The sequence below is a fragment of the Opisthocomus hoazin genome, chromosome 3 (genome assembly GCF_030867145.1).
Source record: "Opisthocomus hoazin isolate bOpiHoa1 chromosome 3, bOpiHoa1.hap1, whole genome shotgun sequence".
Lineage (NCBI taxonomy): Eukaryota > Metazoa > Chordata > Aves > Opisthocomiformes > Opisthocomidae > Opisthocomus > Opisthocomus hoazin.
Genome location: NC_134416.1, coordinates 34,300,234 through 34,321,733, shown reverse-complemented (window position 1 = coordinate 34,321,733; position 21,500 = coordinate 34,300,234). Strand labels below are relative to the sequence as shown.

General features: G+C 46.9%; 1 protein-coding gene across 7 annotated transcripts in view; it reads right to left on the bottom strand.

The window, feature by feature from the left end:
- The window catches only part of ZNF704 (zinc finger protein 704), a 115,445-nt gene extending 95,557 nt beyond the window's left edge, over window positions 1-19,888 (bottom strand). For 5 of the 7 annotated variants that reach the window (XM_075415958.1, XM_075415959.1, XM_075415957.1 and 2 more), the window contains exon 1: window positions 19,607-19,888. In XM_075415958.1, the coding sequence (XP_075272073.1) occupies window positions 19,607-19,888 (282 nt within the window). Of the gene's footprint in view, window positions 1-19,040; window positions 19,118-19,606 lie in introns of those variants that run through there. The other 2 variants (XM_075415954.1, XM_075415960.1) reach the window with 2 other exon arrangements.
- Between the last annotated feature and the right edge of the window lie 1,612 nt (window positions 19,889-21,500).

Genomic DNA, 21,500 nt, shown 5'->3' with positions numbered 1-21,500 from the left:
CCAAGCAAACAGGTATCTCCACAAATACCACACCTCTCTGGAACACAAAGCACTGGTGTTTAGAAAGAGCACTACTGCAGAGGTGCAGTAGTGGAAAGCCAGCAGAACCTAACCACCCCGCCTTCCCACCAAGCAAAACAAGGTCCAGGGTCTGGATTTTGCGCTGCAACGTGGTTTCCCCAGGCAGCCAGGCTTCCTCAGCATCAGGGGACAGACCTGCCTCGCAGCCTGCCGCCAGCCCCTCGGCCTCCCGCGCATTGGCCAAGCTCCCCCAGCCCCCCGCCTGCCAGCCGCCTCGTGCCCTGCGGATGCTGAGCCTCCCGGAAGCATCTGCTGATAGAGTCATTTAGAATCATAGAATCATAGCATGGTTTGGGTTGGAAGGGACCTTAAACCTCATCTGGTTCCAACCCCCCTGCTATGGGCAGGGACACCTTCCACCAGACCAGGTTGCTCAGAGCCCCATCCAACCTGGCCTTGAACACTGCCAGGGAGGGGCAGCCACAGCTGCTCTGGGCAACCTGTGCCAGTGCCTCACCACCCTCAGAGTAAAGAATTTCTTCATAATATCTAATCTAAATCTGCCCTCTTTTAGTTTAAAGCCATTCCCCCTTGTTCTATCACTACAGACCCTTGTGAATATCTGGATATCTGTGCTTCCAGCACCACGAGCTTCAAGCACTTTCAACCCAAAGGGCCAAGCGAAACGGCTGCTTGTCCCGCCTCGTGCAGAGCTACCTCCACGCCACACGCACCACCGCGCAGAAATCCGGACGCCTTCCAGGACTCACAAGCTGGATTTTGAGATACTCGTAAACTATTGCTGAACTTTACAGTGGAGAAATCCAGGATGTGTCGCCCTCGCACAGTAACAGCACCAGTCAGCTGGGATTCCTACGTAAACTCTTCGCCCTTACTCCTCCTTTTCATTGTCCAAAAAAACTAATCAATGTATATGTGTATATATTTATGCATTAAAAAAATACGTTAAAATTTATTCCTCTCTCCACAAATGTCCCTGTTTATAGCTTTCAAACCCTGGCCTGGTGCAAGCAATTTTACGTTCACAGGAAAGACAGTCTTGCCAAGGTAATTTTGTTTTGTTTGGTGAAGTATATAACATCACTAACGTATAAATACCTAAGACCAATGATTTAATTTTCTTATTGTAGTATTTCCACTGAAGGGCTTTTAGCAGTTGATTCAAGAACAAAACTAGAATTGTTACTTTACAAGTGTAAATAGTAGAAAGAATTAGTCATTTTACACTTCCACAGACACAAACAGATGACACATTACCAAGAAAATCTGCATGGAAGACAAAACAGTCAGCATGTGATCACAGAGAATTAGGAGAAGACAGATAAACAACATAAATTTAATTCTGATTTGATGATTATTTTTAAAAAAATTTCTTAGAATTACAGTAAGCCTTTTTTTGAGTGTCTGAGGATCTTAACACATACTGAGTTGCCTTCAATTTTCATCAAAGTTGACTTAGAAGTGAGGTACTAAAGCAAAAAAAAAAACCACAGCCTGAGAACAGCCAAGTTCCAATACCCAGCCTCTAGAAATCATGTAATGCCAAACCAAGGTATGTATGAGACTTGAATTCCATCCCCTCCATTGCCACACGGTCTTCCACTGCACTACCACATATCTTTTCCCCTCTCCCCAGGATTTCCACCTTATCCAGTGCAGAGGACGGTGCTGCGCAGGGCACGAGCTGCTGCACCCGCTGTGCGTGGCAGGGTGCTGCTCCATGGTTTTTTTCAACCGAATAAATCCATGACTTTACCAAAGGAAAAAAATTATTTTTTCCCCTCAGTTTATGGAACTGTAGTATTTTACTCAGTTTCAGCAGACATATTGTGCCATACACTATTAAATTTTTCTTTACAGATCTAAATAGTGACAACAAAAGGTTGCAGACTCAGACTACAGTTATACAAATAAAGCCTAAAACGTAAAGAGCAGAGTATTTGTACTGTCATACCAGATAGTCTATTTATATACACCAAAACTATTAAACCCATTTCAAATAACAGTTTGGTTTTCATACGTCAGTGTGCTGTAATTAATAGCCAGCCTCACACAAGTGAATGGAAGTGAGGAATGGCTCACAAGGTTGCAGAGCTGCGGCTAACCAGTTCAGGTCCTTTGTCTAAACGGCCAGAAATAGTCAAATCCAATGCTTACTAACCCTTCTCCCTCAGTCTTCAACGGATGTTTGGAAACATTAACCTCTTTCTAAACTTTCCCTTGAGAGCAACTGCAGATAAAGAATCTTATCTGCTTTAAAAGCAGATGATCATGAGAGAGAGCCAAGAGCTTCCCTTGGTGGCCACTCTCCAGTAGCTTTCTCCCACTCCACTGGCAGTTTTTCTGTTTTAACTCATCCATGTCTCCAAAAGCCACTTCCACTTGAGACACCTGCCCTATCTGGAAGGGTACGGGGTCTTCTGCTGGAAATTCAACCACCTACACAAACAGCCATTGTGGGGAGCGCCAAGGGCCACAGTCACTCGTCTGATCAGGTTCCTCGCTTTGTAGCAAACACATTGATTAACCACCAGGACCCCTCTGCTTTCAAGCTCTGCTTCACCATCACTCATAGTTTGGAAATAACATGGTGTCATAGTTTATTTCCAATATATCTTTCCATGTAAGCTGACTGTTCTGTCACATCTTATCAGCAACTTTTTTCTTGATTTCATAGATCCTTCATATTCTTTAATGAACTTGAAGGCTTGTTCTGGCTCTCTAAGTCCATAATATATTTCATCAAAAATTTCGTGGAAGGTTTAGTCCAAACAGACCCAGCCTGCCTTGCAGACAGCCAGATGTTAACACCGTAACATCAATTTATTTCAGCGTACTTCCAATACTTTGCATTTCTCTCTCTGTAGTTGTTCTCAGACTCCATAATTATGTTGTTCCCTAATGGTTTGGCTTTTCTTGTCATCATACCTCTGTATTTGCCACCTTAATTGCCTCCAGTATCAACTACACAATTTTTTCCATACCCTTGATAATTATCGCTCCTACAAGCCATTTTATAATAAGCTAACTGTTTTTCTATGCAATTCATTGCATATTTTCACCCTTAAGCCACTGGCAACCTTCAGCTTACTTTCAACTGAGTCCTTTGCAACTTGGCCTCAGGCAACTGACATCACTTGGAAGCTCAGTCACAGAACCAGGAGTTATAAACCATCTGCAAAATTTTAAAACTAGCTATGTTTCTGTCTGCAGCTACCCTCACCTGTCCTTGACAACCTCCCTCCCATCACCACTGGGCAAGGGAAACTTTTGATATGCCTCTGGTTGGAAACAACAGCTCGGTACTACCCGCACCTTCCTCCCTGGAGCTCACGCTTGGGGTCTGATCTGGCTTTACTCCTTCCACTGCTTCTCAGCCAGTACTGGCCTCCTCGCTCACTCTCCTCTGAGTTTTCAACACCTAACAGCATGACCATTTCCACGAACTTCTTCAAAGCTGTGAGCTGGGTCACAGAGTGGTCCTCCCTCACTCGCTTTGAGATACCCTCGCTCACCGAGCGCAGCGGCACGGTGCCATGGCAGCCCTTCTCCAGCAGACCGAGACACGTGCCGCTTCAACCAGGGAGTGTGGTAATCTTCCTGCAGAAACGGAAAGTCACTTCATGCTTTGGTTTCTAAGCAGAAACCTTAGTAAACAAAAAAAGGAAAGCGTTTTAGTTTCTGTTTTGAAGTTGTCAAGACAATGGTATATATTTAGGTTGAGGGTTTCACTTGTAAGTTAATAATAATGCATCGAGCAAGAACTTTACGTGAAGAATTTTAATACTCCATATGACAGCTAAATGATTACCAGTGTTAATATTTCAGCAGTATATTAACATTTGTTCATTGCCAAAACCATCTTAAACTGCCTACAGAGACTTGTATTTGGTGGTACCTTGTCATAACCAAACTGCTAATCCCGAACTCCGCATACCCCAATCAAGACCACGCATTGCAATGGAAGTCTTGCCCAAATTAAAGCATGCTCAACATCAACACAAATTGTGATGAATTTAGACAAATTTTTCTTTATTCTTTACAGAGGATGCGCAGACTGTAATTTTTCAATAGTTCAAGCCTTAACTTATCTGCAGTCAATTTGTGTTATGCCCAAAAGCCCTTCCTGGTAAGACAATGAAGTTGCAGTCAAACTTCAGTCTTCTCCAATTGCAGTTAAATTCAAGCTTGGATTTTGCCTAGAACAGCAGATAATCACAGAATCACAGAATCACAGAATAGTAGGGGTTGGAAGGGACCTCTGTGGGTCATCTAGTCCAACCCCCCTGCCGAAGCAGGGTCACCTACAGCAGGCTGCACAGGACCTTGTCCAGGCGGGTCTTGAATATCTCCAGAGAAGGAGACTCCACAACCTCCCTGGGCAGCCTGTTCCAGTGCTCCATCACCCCTCAGAGGGAAGAAGTTCTTCCTCATGTTCAGACGGAACTTCCTGTGCCTCAGTTTGTGCCCATTGCCCCTTGTCCTGTCACTGGGCACCACTGAAAAGAGCTTGGCCCCATCCTCCTGACACCCACCCTTCAGATATTTGTAGGCATTTATAAGGTCCCCTCGCAGCCTTCTCTTCTTCAGGCTGAACAAGCCCAGTTCCCTCAACCTCTCCTCGTAGGGGAGATGCTCCAGTCCCCTCACCATCCTCGTAGCCCTCCGCTGGACTCTTTCCAGTAGCTCTTCATCTTTCTTGAACTGGGGAGCCCAGAACTGGACACAGTACTCCAGATGAGGCCTCACCAGGGCAGTGTAGAGGGGAAGGAGAACCTCCCTCGTCCTGCTAGCCACACTCTTCTTGATGCACCCCAGGATCCCATTGGCTTTCTTGGCAGCCAGGGCACACTGCTGGCTCATGGTTAACCTGTCGTCCACCAGGACACCCAGGTCCCTCTCTGCAGAGCTGCTCTCCAGCAGGTCCACCCCAAGCCTGTACTGGTGCATGAGGTTGTTCCTCCCCAGGTGCAGGACCCTGCACTTGCCCTTGTTGAACCTCATCAGGTTCCTCTCTGCCCAGCTTTCCAGCCTATCCAGGTCACGCTGAATGGCAGCACAGCCTTCCGGTGTGTCTACCACACCTCCCAGTTTGGTGTCGTCAGCAAACTTGCTGAGGGTACATTCTAACTCTTCATCCAGGTCGTTGATGAAGAAGTTAAACAAGACTGTACAATCAATACAATAATGTATTGATCAGACAGACAGCTCAAGTACTGAACTGCCTAGTCAAAGGATCAGCAAACACTAGAATAAGTAGACCTATCTCATACTTACATGCAAGTGCAGAGACTTACATCTGACAGCCTATACACGTCATCTCTGGACTACAACCTGAGTGGGGTTTAGCATCTTCCCTTGCGTCTGGTGCACTGCTGCTTAAAAACTGAGGTTAGTTATTTTCGAATAGTTCACTAGCATTGAACAGGGATTAAGATGTCTGTGTTTCCTACACAATGGAAAGTATTAATCTCCCAAGAATGTCAGCATCATTTACCTGTACACAACCCACACGTACAGAAATACGCCTTTAAATGTAAAAACTGACTCCCGCCTACATTCTTTCAAATTTCCTATTTTTTTGTGCAGCACCTGTGGATCCAGGTAGGTGCACCAGAAGCACAGACCTCATTTTTAACAGGTTTTATAATGGTCTACACACACAGATGGCAACAGAAAAAACTATCGACTCACCACGCCACACACCGTGCCTATTTTGCTGCCGGTTTCATAAACAACTCCGGGGCTGATTTACCGACGAGGAGCTGGGCAGCGAGCACTGGCTGCAACGGCAGCAGGCAGCTGCCCAGCGCAGAGCATCGCTCACCCCAGCGGCACTGCCTCCAGCCCTGGGACTCAACGCAGCTTCTCCAGCGAAGCTGCTCTGACTTACGCCAGGTGAAGAAGATCTGGCCACGCGTGTGGTTTCGTCTGCCTACCGAGAAGCAAGCCGGCAAGCAGAGGCTCATGTCACGCTGTCGGGCAGCAGGACAGCAGCAAGAGCCCAGCAGGCTCCTCGATCTTCTGGGGGGTTGCCGGCTGACTCCTGTTTCTCCTCATGTTGTCTACTGGGATTCTGGAAGGACTCAAGATGTCTGAGAAAGTCACCTCCACGCACAGTATGAATCTTAGAGGCCTGGGTAAATTAAATAATCTTGCAACTATGGTCTATTTTGTGCCGTTATGTTTTGTTCATACAGATAAAAGAGCTCATTTTACAACTGCAGCAATAGAAGTACCTCTAAAAACCACTAAAAATATTTTATGAGGGTGGAGGGAAGTATCCGTACAAAAGTTGACTGCATTCAAAACTATCTATTAAAAAAAACATGCTAGTGGGAATATGCTTTGGGAAACTAGTTGCTCAAAAAACCCACCCTATCTTAATAATCCTGATTGCCACGTTTCCATTTTTGTACAAACTTCCTTTTCTCCCTCACCCTGTAAAGCTGTACTTCCTTTACTTCAGCTGCCAGCCACCATAACTGGACTCAACCCCAGTGTCACTTCATTCCAAAAACAACAAGATCCCTCACAAGCCACGCTGGCTGCTTTCCAGACTGGGGGGGAGGCGGGAGGGAGGGGGAACACGTCAATCAAAAAACACATACCAAAAATCCACACCCCAACAACAGTTACCCAACACACTACTCCAATTCTAGATAACTTCACATTGTCAACAGATAAATAATTAGAACTTAATTTGGACTCCTAGGCCTATGTACAATATTAACACTACATGGCTGTTAAAGAAAACACAGCTCAGGATGAGGATTTTTTACTTCCATCTGATTTACTACGTAATCAGTTGGTCTAATTCCATCAAAAAACTCTGCTGATTAAACACCGATTAAAAAAACACCAATAGCTATAAGACAGTTTAGCACCAGCCAACCTGCCGTATAACTCCATAGGTTTTTATAAACAATTTTTTCATTCTGACTTTGTGACCATCTCTTTCTGTTTTCTGAAATAGATGTAAGCATGCTAAGTGTTAGGGTCTGTCAATAAAACTTCCATCTGGTAACAAAGCAAAAGTCACAGGGGTTTTTTTAAACAAGTCTTTAGCAACATTTTTGATCCACTACAGAACAACTATGCAGCTCAATGGGGGAAGCAAAAGAAGGAATCCATATATTTCAGCCTAGCGTATTAATGGAAAACAATAATCAAATGCATACATATAATGTGATACACATTTGAGAAATTCAGCCAAAACAAGAGCTCAATAACTGCAAGACGCTTTTCAGGCCAGCCTGAACAGCTAGGCTATGCTCTAGGGACAGGGATAAGCCACTTCCCTGAACAAGAAAGAAATCAGGAGTAAAGTTCACCGCAAAATACAATAAGCACAAAGAGAAACAACAAACTTCACAAGAGAGCATCAGGCAAATAAAAAATACTTCAATAAAATCCCTGGAAGGACAAAGGTTTTGGTTTATTCTTCCCACTTCGTACAGTATTTCCAGTTCAAGATCCCATAACAGAGCATTTTATGTAAAAAGACTCTAATTTTTGCCATTCCAAAACAGCGTCCTCACTGGAAGGAAAGAATGCATTGAATTTCCATTTTGCCAGAAATCTCTATTCATACCAGAATACAAAGAGACAAGACAGATTCTTGCAACGATGCTTGGAAATAATCTGCCCTGAATTTCAACGTATTATTACATTTTCAAGTATACTTTGCATTTAATTACTTGCTTCACAAGCAGTTGCTCACTACACATAAACTATGTCATCTAATCACTCTAACCATTTGTAAACCGCTGCTCTCTGACAACACAGAAGATAATGCATTTTAAGGTCACTGTAAGTGTTCTTTACAGTATACAGTATGCATTAGTGCATAGTAACGTAGTATTCATTTTCAAACAGGGTAGGACAAAGTCCCTCTCTTCACCATTTGACTGAATATACAAAACCATCCAGAGTATTTATTTTTTTAGACATTAAAATACAAACCTAAACATTTGTGGTGCCTGTATTCATAATATGGTGTTAGGCAGCAAGAACTGGAGTCAGCATGAAGTTTCTACCCTTTCATTCTCACGTGTAAGTCAGCGCTTATCTGGATAAATACAACTCATGTACAAAAAGTGGATACCCCAGCACCAGCCTAAGGTGTTTCGGAATTACACAGCATCTATCCAGATGAATGACAGCAACTTCCATTTCCACCTTTGAAATTCAATACCCGTCCAGGCACCTGTTGTACCCCAAACAGAACAATGACCAACTTGTGACCTCTGAAATTCTGCACAAACTGGCACAAGCAGCACAGATGTTACTGAAACTGGACAAAGAAGTGTTACTAAGATTACAGAAGGAGACGGTGAGGAACACTGGGAATCCATGGCCCTTCCCACACACCATTTTCATGTCTGAACAAAAATGATTCAGAGATATCTGAGCCTTTTTCTCACCACCACACGAACAAAGGGATGAAGATGTCAAAGTACAGCAGCCTCCTTTCCCATCCCATATGCAGCCCTGGTAAGTTCCTTACAGAAAAGTACTCGACATGACTTCTAAGATAATCAGACACCAACTACTAACAATTATCAAATATGAATACTAATTATCCAATGCGTGCATCTTCAAAATTTGCTTGCAATGTTTGAGTCTCAAAGAAATTAACTCCATGCTCTGCATTCTGGACGTGCTGAGCACACGAGTGGGTGCCTTGCAGTCACCCGGCTAGCTGGGTTCGACCGGACGACAGCCACTGGGCATGGCATCTCTGGAAGGATCTCCGCGGAGGTCCTTCAGCCCTGTCTTCCTTTTCTTAAACAAAAACAAGCCCCTGAGAAACACATTGCCTCTAAACATCTGAAAACCAAGATGCTAGCTTGGAAAGCCTTTAACAGCAGGAAAGTGGAGAACCACAGTTGCAAAAAAACACGTGCATTTTTCATTTAGCAATCCTGTTGCTGCCCTTCAGGCTTGGATAAACATGCTCATCATCGAGCGCTCGGGTACTCCACCAGGCTAAAAAGGACTTGGCTGGCCAGGAACGAGCAGCCACAATTGCCTTCCCAATTACTGGTTTGACAAAAGGTGAGTTTAAAATGAACTAAAGCAATTATCACCTTTTCTCGCAGCGACATACGTGCCTAGCCGCACAAGCGGGAAGGGTGCCTGCCCGGCACCACGTTCCCCTCGCCCCTCCTGCGGCAAAGCAGAGAGGGCAGTGCCCAGTGCCGCCGGGGCCATGCACAGGACAGGAGAGCGGCTGGAGACACGTGTCCTGGGTTGGCCAAGGAGCACCAAGGGACAGGACAGCGGGACACATCTGGGTCTTGCCAGCCACCTCCGGGAAAGTTTGAAAGAAATGGAATTGGAGACAAAGATGAGCATACTAATGTGGGGTAGCTGGGGAAGTTCAAACTTTTTCACTCTCATTTCTGTTACGTTACTGGTTGTAAATACAAGCTGAAGCTCTGAAACCTCACGTCAGGGTATGCCTATGAACATCTATTTCCTCCGAAATGGCAATTTTCCCTACCATAAAAGATGCAAAGAGGGTCCTCAACACCTGTGGAAACGTATCTGCTCTCTTTGCTGCCCTTCATTTTGATTCTGTCTATGTTAAGAAGTTCTACACCACAGCTTAAGCTTTAAGTAGCTTAATACAGTCTTCTGTATGGACTGTCTTATGGACAGAAATGTCAATCTGGCCTACATCTGCCAATTTTCATGTGTAAATAAAATATGTTTAATTTCAACTATATCAAGACCATTGTTGAAGACACAGGAGAAGCTCCACTTGCTTCTCTTTCCATTTGCTGGTGGTTTGGGATCAGTAATGATGGCAACAGATCAAAGCAGAAGGGAGAAACACCACCACTTCTATCACCTCACTTAGGATCACGCAAGCAGAGTTCCCAAACAGACCATACAAGAGGCACTGGGGAGCTCCCCACACTTAGCAGAAGACTTCGGAATCACTGCCTCGCTGCTCCTCAGTAAGCAACATTTGTTTGGTTCATCTGCATTTGAAAGCTCTCCTCCTCTGTCTGGGTAGAGCTATAAAGTGGAGAATATTTACTGAAAAGAAAAACAGATTAGCTTTATTTTCAAGATCTCTTGCAAAAAAGGTACAGAGAGGTGCGAGATTTCTGAGGTCAGCAGCGATTGTCTGACTCTGGAAGCAGCCAGCCGAGATGAGATGCTGCAGATCCTAGACCACGTAAAAGGGTGTGAAAATATAATCCATTTGCCTTAACATCCTGGGAAAAAAATACTCTTTGCACTTTTTTGTTTTTGGGGTAAATGATGGGATTTCAGTTAAATTAACCTAAGGTAGTTCAGAGATGTATCCAACTGTTGTAACTACTGAATGAAACAGGCACTATGAATGAAAGCTTCCAGCCAGTGCTGATCCCTGAAGCTGAGATCCTGGAGGAGATATTCCAAGATCAGAATTAAGCACAAGTCTGGAAGTAGAAAGCATGGTACTCCAGAGGAGATGAACAAGCAAGGAGCGTTGCCCCCAGTTAAGAGATTCTCCCAAAGCTATGTTTGGCTCCAGACAAAAACATTTAGCAGTTTTCCTGTTCAGAGCAGGAGAGGTGCCAAAAAAGAGAGTTTATTTTTTGGGTCTGACTACACAGAGAAACAGTATCACAGAGTTTAATCTCATTATCCCTGGAAGCAATGGAATAACACCAGCAGAAACCTGCAGAGGCCAAACCTGACCTTCTCTTCCTCAGCCACTCCAGAAACCAGTCCTCTATCAAAACACTTGCAAACTAGAGGGATGCAGCAATGTCTTACGTAAGAAGAGCCTTCACAAAGAACCTGAAGAACAACCAAGCCCAAAGTCAAGCACAGCCCAACCAGTCAAATGGCTACTGTTCTCTAAAGCAGAAAAGCTTGCTCCCTTTCTTGCCTTCCTTTACCTCCCTATGCATGCCCTAGCTGTGACATCCCATCCTTTCCTCTGCACTATCAAGATGTTTGATGAGCCCTTCCCTCAGTCACCTTAACCTACTGAAATCAGAGAGCTTACAGACACTCTGCTGTCCATGTTTTCCACTGTTTCAGCACCCCACAAAAGCACACAATCTGGCGTAAGCCCAAGGTAGCCAGTGCATGGCTGGGAGCTGGAGGAAGGATCAAAGGACGTAGAAGGGAACACTTTACCGGTTTTGGAACTGAAGAAACATTAAATTACCTCACCACAGCTCCATAAACACTGTCTGGTTTTACTCTGTGCCCGGACACAAAGCATGCTGTGCTGCAAAGGCTGCTGCTCCAGCAGAGGGACCTACCAGCACGGAAACACCTGGAAGACCAACCACTTCTCTCCTGCTCTGAGAAAGTAAGGACAATTGTCTCCAACAGTGGTGGCCACACACGTTGAAGCAAAATATCACTGTAAATCCTTAACAACCACCAGTTCACCCTTCTTCATTTTTCTGCTTTTTCCATCTCTCTCTGTAAGCCAGATGGTGACCGCTTTCCATGCTTTACGAAGCACCCGTGAACAGGAGCTACAGAGGAACCACCACTAACGTAGACCTAAGAGCAGCAAGAACTGCATCAGTGTTGTCTTTAGAAGTACTTTGCAGTAGAAAAATCAGATTTTTTTTTTCCTCTGGCAGTACTGACATTTGTCACAATTACATTAAAAGACACTTATTGAGAAATGAGGTCAAAAGCATTTTTGATCCAAAGAGAGTTCTTTTCACCATTTCAAAGGGACATGCATGTATACACAAAAGATCAAGCTGGCTCAAATGTTTAGTTTGCCAACTTTACAAAGTCCAGTTTATAGAATGTGATTGTACAATTTGTTTTCTGTGTCAGTATGATGCAGGCATTAGCCACTTTATCTCCTGAAGCAGAAAAAGAAATTTAAGTAACCATCCAGTCTTGTGACTGCTTGTCATAATTGCACTGCCTATTTAAAGTTCAAGTAACCTTTTAGCCACTACGTTAAAAATACATTAAAGATGGTAAAATGATGAGCCATATAATTTCACACTTCAATATCTAATCATTGAGGCATTTTACTTTCCCGCTGATTCTGTGGCCAGTGATCATAATGGTCTCCTATAGTCTGAAGCAATGCTTTAAAATCATTAGGACCAAGGTGGAAAGGTTTTAGCAGACTAATGCATTCACCCCTGTGGTTATGTAATTGGGCTGATATTACACATCTCCTTAAGCTAGTGGAACTTTACCATCAAATTCAGCTGGGTCAAGATTTCATGGAAATTTGATTCTTCATTTTTTGCAAAAACACCAATAAAAAGATCTGGGGTTTTATCCAAAGTTCAAGCAGCAGAAGTTGTTCGGTTTCCTGTCTTCATTAGTTTTGTTGTCAAACAACAAACACCACCCACACATGTACTTTTTAATACAATGAGACAAATGTTACCGCAATCGTCTTTCGGGATTGGAAAGTTTGGCAAGGTGCCCGAGCAGTGAAAGTGATCCCCTCACAGACTGTTCAGCAGCAGTGGTAACAACAACTTCCTACCCACTCTGTTCGGCAACATGCTACCATGAAAAATGTCAACGCAAGTCCGTGAAATCGAAGCTGATCACCATAGGAGCTAATGCACTCTCTTTTTATTTGTTTTGTATTTCCTGTTCAATTTTCTCAAGTAAACAAAAACACTCACAAGAGTTTCTCTCTTTGCCTACCGTCCTTCCATTGTCTTTGGGCTGGGCTCAAGCGGCAGGAATGGCCAAGCTGCCGACTATTTTTAGAAATCAGCAACTCAGTAAATCACTTGAAAGTATTACAAAGCCAATGGGCACTCTCATTCTGAGGGAAAAAAAAAATAAAAAAGCACTTTTGCTCAATCCACAGCAGTACTTAAAGAGCAGACACCAGCCACGACCAGCATGCTCCCTACGGCCCAAGTAGCAAAGCTCCCATCTTTGAGATGGCCAAGTGGCACAGATTGAGGCACAGATCTATCCCACAGTCTGCCAAGATCTCTCTGGTGCTGTCATGTAACTGGAATTTCTAATCTAGCAGCTGGGAAAACACAGAGTAGGACCTGAGAGTTCAAAGTTGATCTACAGGACCGTTAAGCTTCTCCATAACCTTGGGTCAGAAGCAAGGCTGGAAGAGCACAGGGTGAAGAAAGGCACAGATGGTCTGTGCATCCACAGTTGTCACAGGACACATTACAGATATTAATTACCAGACCGTGAAAAGCACTTTCTCAATATTTAGTTTTCAGACACAAAAAAATGTCACTTCTATCTTCAAGAAGGAAGACCCGGGTAACTAGAGGCTGGTCAGCTTCACCTTGATCCCCAGGAAAGTGATGGAGCAGCTAATCCTGGAAACTATTTCCAGGCATACTAAGGACAAGAAAATTATCGGGAATAGTCAGCATGGCTTCACCAAGGAGAAGTCACGCTTGGCCAGCCTAATGAACTTCTAGATTAAATGACTGGCCTGGTAGATTAGGGGAGAGCAATGGATATTCTCTGTCTAGACTTCAGGAAGGTTTTTGACGCTCTCTCCCATAATATTCTCACAGACAAGCTGCTGATGTATGGGCAGGATGAGCAGACAATGAGGTGGGTTGAAAACTAGCTGAATGGCTGGGCCCAGAGGGCACCGATCAGTGACACAAAGCCTAGCTGGAGACCAGTAAATGGTGGTGTACCCCAGAGGCCAATACTGGATCCAATGTCGTTCAACATCTTTATTGACCATCTGTGTGATGTGGCAGAGTACAGCCTCAGCAAGTTTGCACACGACACAAAAACCAGAGGATTGGCTGGTAGGCCAGAGGGTCGCGCTGCCATCCAGAGGGACCTCAACAGGCTGGAGAAATATGAGCCAACAGGAACATCACGAAGTTCACCAAGGGGAAGTGCAAAAATCTGCACCTGGGGAGGAACAACCCCAGTCACCAGTACATGCTGGGGGTCACGCAGCTGTAAAACAGCTTGGCAGAAAACAACCCGGGGTCTTGCTGGACACCAAGTTCAAGACGAGCCAGCAACATGCCCTTGCAGCAAAGGTGGCAAGTGGTGTCCGGGGCTGCATTAGGGAAAGTATTGCCAGCAGGTGGAGGGATCCTGCCCCTCTACTCGGCACCGGTGAGGTCACACCTGGAGTGCTGAGTCCACTTCTGGGATCCTCAATACAAATGAAACATGGACACACTGGAAAACACACAGCAAAGGGCTATGGCAATGACAAGGAAAGGCTGAGAGAGCTGGGACTGTTCAGCCAGCAGAAGAGAAGGGTCAGGGGGATCTCCTCAATGTGCAGAAATATCTGAAGGGAAGGTGCAAAGAAGACACAGCCAGGCTCTTTTCCGTGATGCCCAGTGGCAGGACCAGAGGCAATGAGCACACACTGAAACACGGAATGCTCTGTCTGAACATCAGCAAGCACTTTACCAGCGTGAGGGTGACCAAGCACTGGCACAGGTCGCCCAGCGAGGCTGTGGAGTCTCCATCCTTGGTGATATTCAAAAGCTGTCTGGACATGGTCCTGGGAAACTGACTTTATGGCGCCATGCTTGAGCAGGGGGTTGGAGCAGATGACCTCCAGAGGTCCCTTCCTACCTTAACCATCCTGCGATTCTGTGATAAAGCCTGAGCAGCACATGTCTATCTACCAGTGCATACACCGCATATCTGAAAGCGGCCAACTGATCATTCTCAGCTGAACTCATTCTAGCCTGAAAATAGTCTAGCAAATAAGCAATTCCACCGCACCTCTTCACTCTCACATAGTTAGTTTTTTAATACAATTCCTTTTAAGGGCACAGTGATTATGCTTGGTCCGAGTCCAACAAACAACAACAACAAATTACATCAAAAATCCTCCACAAATTAGTCCCATTCATTCTTTATTATGGGAGAGTGGAGAAAAAAAACATCTTACAATCTCACCACCCTCAGCTCTGCCTCCACTAATCCACACTATGTATAAACTTTTTTTTTTATTTATTTTTAAGGAAGAAAAAAAATCCCAAGTCTAGTTGTGCAGTTTCCACACCAACTTCACTACCCAGGTTATCACTCAAGGACTGTAACAAATGGAATGAAGTCTGAAACTTAAAAATGTATGAAGTTTATCTACTTACAAACCCATGGCTAAACTGCTGTTAATCTGCCTCTCTCGTCCCACCCTTCAGTTGCTCTCCGCAGTCTATCAGCACCCATTTGTTGTCTGGTGTTACTCTTCAACTTTGCAGAAGAGGGTCACACTTGTTCTGGGTTTGCACACAGCCTAGCCTAAAAAGGATCCGGCTTCAGAGTTCTGGTGTTATAACAACTATCAGCATTTATAAAAATATCATTATTAATCTGAGAGGGAACATTTCAGTTTACTCTTTGGTTAGTAAGCATATTCCTAATGTGTCTCTGAGATCTCTCCACTGCTAAGTGAATCTGGTATTTGAAGCTTGCATTTTGCAAACGGCCTGTTGCATGCATGTATGCTAGCTAAATTAAACAGCACTTAGCTAATGAAGCAAAAAACAAGTTTGTTTTCCCAAGATGAGCATATAATCCACTCAAACAGTAAAGCAGCAAGTTTGATTTAAAGGATGACAAAGAATTCACACCTGGCTTTAGAAAGCATGCAGAGAAAAGGAGCAAAGGACCAGGGGGAGAATTCCACTCAGCCAGACAACACATATAACAGGCAACTGATTTCTTCCAGACAGACTCTGAAGATTCTTCTACCTCCCATATATCACACAGATGTCTCTATATTAAAAAACAAAACAAAAAAACCCCATCATGTCCAAAAGCACACTTTTTACTGGATTAACCTAGACTCCTACCAGCATCTGCTATCCCTGCTCCAAAACCTTTAGCACAGACTTGCACGTGCTCCAGATTTTGCACTTGTTGCAAATTCCACTTTGCAAGATGGGCAAAACTGAGCCCAATGGGCGTGAAGTTCAAATCTTGCTTACACAGCTTGGGCTTTCATGTGCCTCCAGTGTGACAGCACAGCTCTCTGAATCTCTAGTTTTCAGACTCTTCACCTGCTCATTTCTCACTATTTTGAGGGCTGCATATTTGCAGGAACAGATCAATTTGCAGGAAATTTATCCTTCTGAACCACCAAGGAGTGCTCACACACAAGGCAGTATCTGGTACGGACAATTTCATGGCTGCTTATGGTAAAGGGCAGAGACCACAGCAACATAACACTTGAGGAACAGGAGCAGCCCCCGTAGTCAGCTGGGTTAGAAATGTCCCGTATCCATACTCTGAGCCTGAGGACAGAAGCTGGCCTGGAGACAAAGTGGCAGCTCAACTGGGCTAAACAGAAGAAATCACTAATCCCTTTTCTATTTACAATAGTAGAGAAAACATTGCAACACATTGACAAGTTATCGCAAGCCCGTGTTCATTACAAGCCCAAATCCCCAGTTGTAGTGCTTTCGGGGTTTGCAGGCAAATTAGTGCAGCTCTGCGACCTGCGGTGGAGCTTGCTTACCAAGTACCAGCTAAACTCAGCATCGCAGATCGCTGATGGGCCCTGCTCCATAACCTTCTCTCCGTATCACCACATGGAGCAGTATCCACAGACTGAATTAACCCCATCACGGTACCAGCGTGGCTGCTTGTGGTATCTGAACCAGGCTCCATATAAAAGACGAAATAAAGAGGACTGCAAATTAATCCACGCTTCAAGACAAAGTACTGGTAACTACGCTATTTATTCTTTTTCATCTAATTTCAAGTGGCTGGAAATCCAGATGCAGCCAAAGCAGCAAGTATGCATTGCAAAAAAAGTTTCACATGCAAAGTGAGTCTGTATAATCAGCACCTTGGTGTTACTTGTTTTCCCACACAGATGAATGAACTAGTTCCGACAAAGTAAGAAATACCAGCACTTCTCAACACAGCTTTACAGGTTCCTAAAGTGCTCACCGCACGCTCACGCCTCTTCCAGCATCGTGTTAGAATAACAGGGGGAAAAGAGAGCAACAGAAGTATTCTCGTGTCCTTCACTTGGACATCTGTGTGGCTACAGCAATATAAAGAAGCGATTTTTGTCTCTTCCCCGTAACCAACAGTCTCTCCCACTCTCTTTTTTTGTCATGTCTGTTCTCTCCTTCCAAGACTTCAGAAACTGGAGAAATAAGATTTGTCTTTATAAAGTACTCCTTCCTCTCTCTAACCCCACGCTTAAGAGTCAGGGTCAAAAACGGACCACCAATGGTGCAAGCACCCAGCAGACATCTTTCTGGCAGAGACAACACTACTATGAGACCTGATGGTGCAGGTACTTTCTTCATCTTGAGTAGTGGACCAAGTTCTCAGGCACTTTTTAAAAATACTAATTCCACTGCAGACCCTATGATGCATTCATCCATGTATCACAGGCATTCCACGGAAGTGATTTTGTGAAGAGCCCCCAAAACCTCTAGCTTTAAAATGCCATTCCACCCAAGGACATAGACATCATACGTGTGCATTATCTGTATTTATACTACTCACCAAAACACTGTGTGCTGCTTCTTAATTGCATTACCTGAACAGTCTACGCTGCAAAAGCAGCACACAGACCACTTTGCCTTCAAGTCTGATTAAATTCTGAAGCTCTTCAGGACATCTCTTGCTCTGAAGGATACCATACACTGCAACTGCCCAGTCTCAGCAGTGGACACCCCTTCAATTCCCTTTGCTCCCGGATCCCAGTTGAGGCGGACAGGTCTGGGAGTCAAATCCTGCTGACCCCATGCCAGTTCTCCGTTTAGCAGCAATCCCGTTTGACAAACCACAGCCGGATCGTGCCAGCCCTCCCATAGTTTTGCAGTCAGTCCTCTGCGTTCATTTCATGCCCACTTTTCTCATTTTTAATCTGTTGCTTTAAAATGACCTGGAAGAACACTTAGATTAAGCTTTATGTACTCCTACACTAACAATCCCTACAGAAATATATAGAAAGCAACAACAATTTCTTTAAAATGTTAAATTATAACAGTTATCTTAGTTTACGGTACTCAAAGGTATAAATAGTGAAAGCAAAAACAAAGCAGGTCATGACGGTTAGAAATCTTCCTCCAAAGAGGGAAAATACCTGCACCTGGCTACTGAACCACAGGGCTGCAGACTACTTCAGAGTTTACTACGCACCCTAAAAGCGGCCTAATACAGATTACTCCACTCATCTCATCTGTGAGGCACTTTTACTGTCCAGGAAAGTACATACATGCGAGCACAACATTCTTACACGTGTGTATAGTCTTAAGCGCCAGGCAGAAATACCAGCAACCTTTACCTGTATTAACAGACCTACTACTTGAAAGCGTGCTGAGGGCTGACAATGAGCAGAGTACACTCTGATAAACCACATTATATTCAGATTATACCTGCTTAAATCATCGGATATTTCAGATTATTGTTCTCCATTCGAGAATTTCATGCTTTTTACCTATCAGGTACACAGGGGAAGTTTCTCTACGCCTCTTCCACCACTTGGGGTTTCGGCGCAACCAGGGGACCGACGGGCCCAGAAGCCCGTTACGGTGCCCTTCATCCTCAGACTACCAGTCCAGTGTCAAAAGGTTCTGTACCAACAGAGTGATCCCCGCCTGCCAGGCCTCAGCAGCACGGCCGGTCCGACGTGGCCAGGACGCAACCACATCTCGTGGCCTTTGACAGACTCGCTGCCGAGCTACGCGGACAGGGTCCAATGACCCAAATGGGTCAGATTCGTCCTGTCACTGCTAGAACAAACCTGCTCTGAAGCAATATGGAGATAACTTCTACTGCTGCTGCTTTCCTTTAGGGATTTTTTTTTTTTTTCTGTTCTGGTTTTGTTTCCTATTTTTTCTTCCTTCTATACATGTAGGGAAGACCCCAATGGTAACATGGGACTACTACTAGGCCAGACTTGATCTCTTGTTAAGTAAGAATCATTATCTAGATGGGGAAAAAAAATAAAAATCAATCCAAATGGATAGCCATTAAACTTTCATACACATTTGTTTTCCATTCCCTATCACATGAGTCCTCCGCAGACCTGCACACAGACTTACCCCCACGATCCGGGAGAAGGAAGAGCAAAGCGCTCGCAGAAGACCCCTCACGACGGAACAACCACCCCTGACCTGCGGGGCCGCGGCTGGCCTGGCCCAGGCCCCTCCCAGGCGCGCCGAACTCCGCGGCCCGCCCCGGCGGCCCCGCACCGCGCCCCTCCGCCCGCCGCACCGCCGCCGACACAAACTTTTCGCCGCCGGCCCAGCCGGGTCCGCTCCCCGCGGCCACCGCCCCGCCCAGCTCCGCCTCGCCGCGCACCCCGCAGGCACGGCCCGGCCCGCACCCCGCCGCCCCGGGGCAGTCTTTATTCCCGGCGGCCGGACCACGCCGGAGACCGGCGGCCCCCCTCAGCCGCCCCCGGGGCTCCGGAGCCGGCGGGCCGCGCCGGGCACCCGCTCCCTCGGGGACTTGTTGAGCGCGGGCCCGCTCCCCGCCGCAGGCCGCCCGTCCCCGCCGCTCCCCCGGCCCGGCCCGGCCCGGCCTCCCCCGCCCCGGCACCCAGCCGAGCGCGGCGGGGCGGCCGCCGCCACCGCCCCGCCGCCTCCCTCGCCCTCCCGGGACGCACCTTCAGGCTCCCCCGGAGGGGGCCCTTGCCGTGGCCGGTCAACGCCGGGGGGGGGCTGCCCAGGCCGCCCTCCTCCTCCTCCTCCTCCTCCTCCACCTCCACCACCACGTCCTCGTCTTCGTCCTCCTCCTCCAGCGCCGCGGCGGAGCCCTCCCGCCGGGGCGGCCTCCAGGCGCTCTCGGGCTTGGGGGGCCGGGCCCCGTCCGTCTGCGCGGCCGCCGGCCCCGCGCTCAGCCGCCGGCTGCCCATGCTGGAGCGCTTGGCCAGGCGCCGCGCCTGCATGGTGCCTCCGGCCGCCCCGGCCCGGCTCCCGCCGCGCTCAGCCCCGGCTGCGGGCAGCGCCGAGCCCAGGGGGCGGCGGCGGCGCTCACCGGCGGAAGGCGGTGGGTGTGTGCGGCGGGCGCGCCGCGGCCATGGGGCCCGCGGGCGCGGCGCGGCGGGCCCGGTGCCGGCGCGGCCGCCCCGCCGCTCGCCCACCTGCTCCCGCCGCCCTCCTCCTCCTCCTCCTCCGCCGCCGGCCTGCCCGCCCGGCCCGGCCCCGGCTGTCGGGCGCGGCGTGGGGTCCGCTCCCGCTCGCCCTTCCCCGCCGCCGCCGCTCCCCGGCACCAAAACCCGGACTGGATTCCCGCCGACCGCGGCTCCGCCAGGCGCGGGCGGGTCTCCCTGTCGAGCGGCGCGGCGCGGCTTCGCCCCCGGTGCGGCGGGGGAGCGGGGTGCCGGGCCGGCCCCGCCGGCGTGCGGTGCGCTCGGACGGCGGGAGGGCCGGCGGGCCCGGCGGCCGCGGCATGCGGGGCGGGCTGACCATGCCTCGGGCCTGGGCGAAAGGAAATCATTTCACCCCTCCCCGCAGAACGGCAGTGGGAGAAATGGAACTTGGGGGGAAAAAAGCTAAGGAGAGACAGGTTTGGGTTTCTTTTGAGATGAAACATCAAAGCAGAGCTGTCTGCAGCCCGTTAAGGAGAAAACTACCCAGGATCTTCCAGTTTAAAGGGCACTACTGCTGCACCTTCAGCTTGAAAATAGCTTTCAGGAAAGTTTTTTAAATGAAAACAGTTTCCAAACAGAGTTTTAAGTTATTACAGTCAGCATTTAAATTCGTTGTAGGCTTCCATACCGTTTATTAAAGCCTCCTGGGATTGAGTTAAGGTTACCACATGCTTTTCCTAACCTCTTCCTCTACAAGTTGTAAGTCTCCATTTACCTGTTATTTTTGAGCCATGTACATATTCTTTTCCATTTATAAGTGAATTACAGTAATTGCCCTTTCAGTGTTCAGTACCTTCTTCCTCACACGTTCTGTTTTAGAGAGATGCCGACAGCCCAGATGTGCACGTAACATGTCAGCATGGGGCCAAGATTCACCTCTAACGCCAGGTTAATTTCTCCTGCTCAAAAAGTGATGGCATTTATCCATTTTGCAATGCAGCATGCAGCGCTTTCTATGCAAGAAGTTACAGATAATACAGAACCCATTCTTCAAGAAATCACGAAGCTACTTTTCCTGTCAAACTACGGAAGTGTTTCAATTTTCTCAACCCAACCCCACAAACCAGCTGTTCTCATTCATTCCTTCAAGGTTTCCAGAGGCTGTGCGTCATCTCCGGACAAGATCCGCAACAGAATCGCTGGCAGATTCTGGCGTATCGGGCCTTTTGGCGGTATTTCCCCACACACCTAAAAGTGATACTCCCAGAGGTTTTGCTCAGCTTTGACGAGCCGCACTGCAGCTTCGGGTCAGCAGAAGAGCGGCCAAACCCCCGGCACACACTGCCACGAGGTCTCCCAACTTTCTGCAGGCCGCTGCATGAGCATTTAGCTTCTTGATATCTGGCTGAGTGGATCAGTCATGGTTTTTTTGAAGCCGATGTTGCATAAAGGGTAGGTTTGTGGAAGA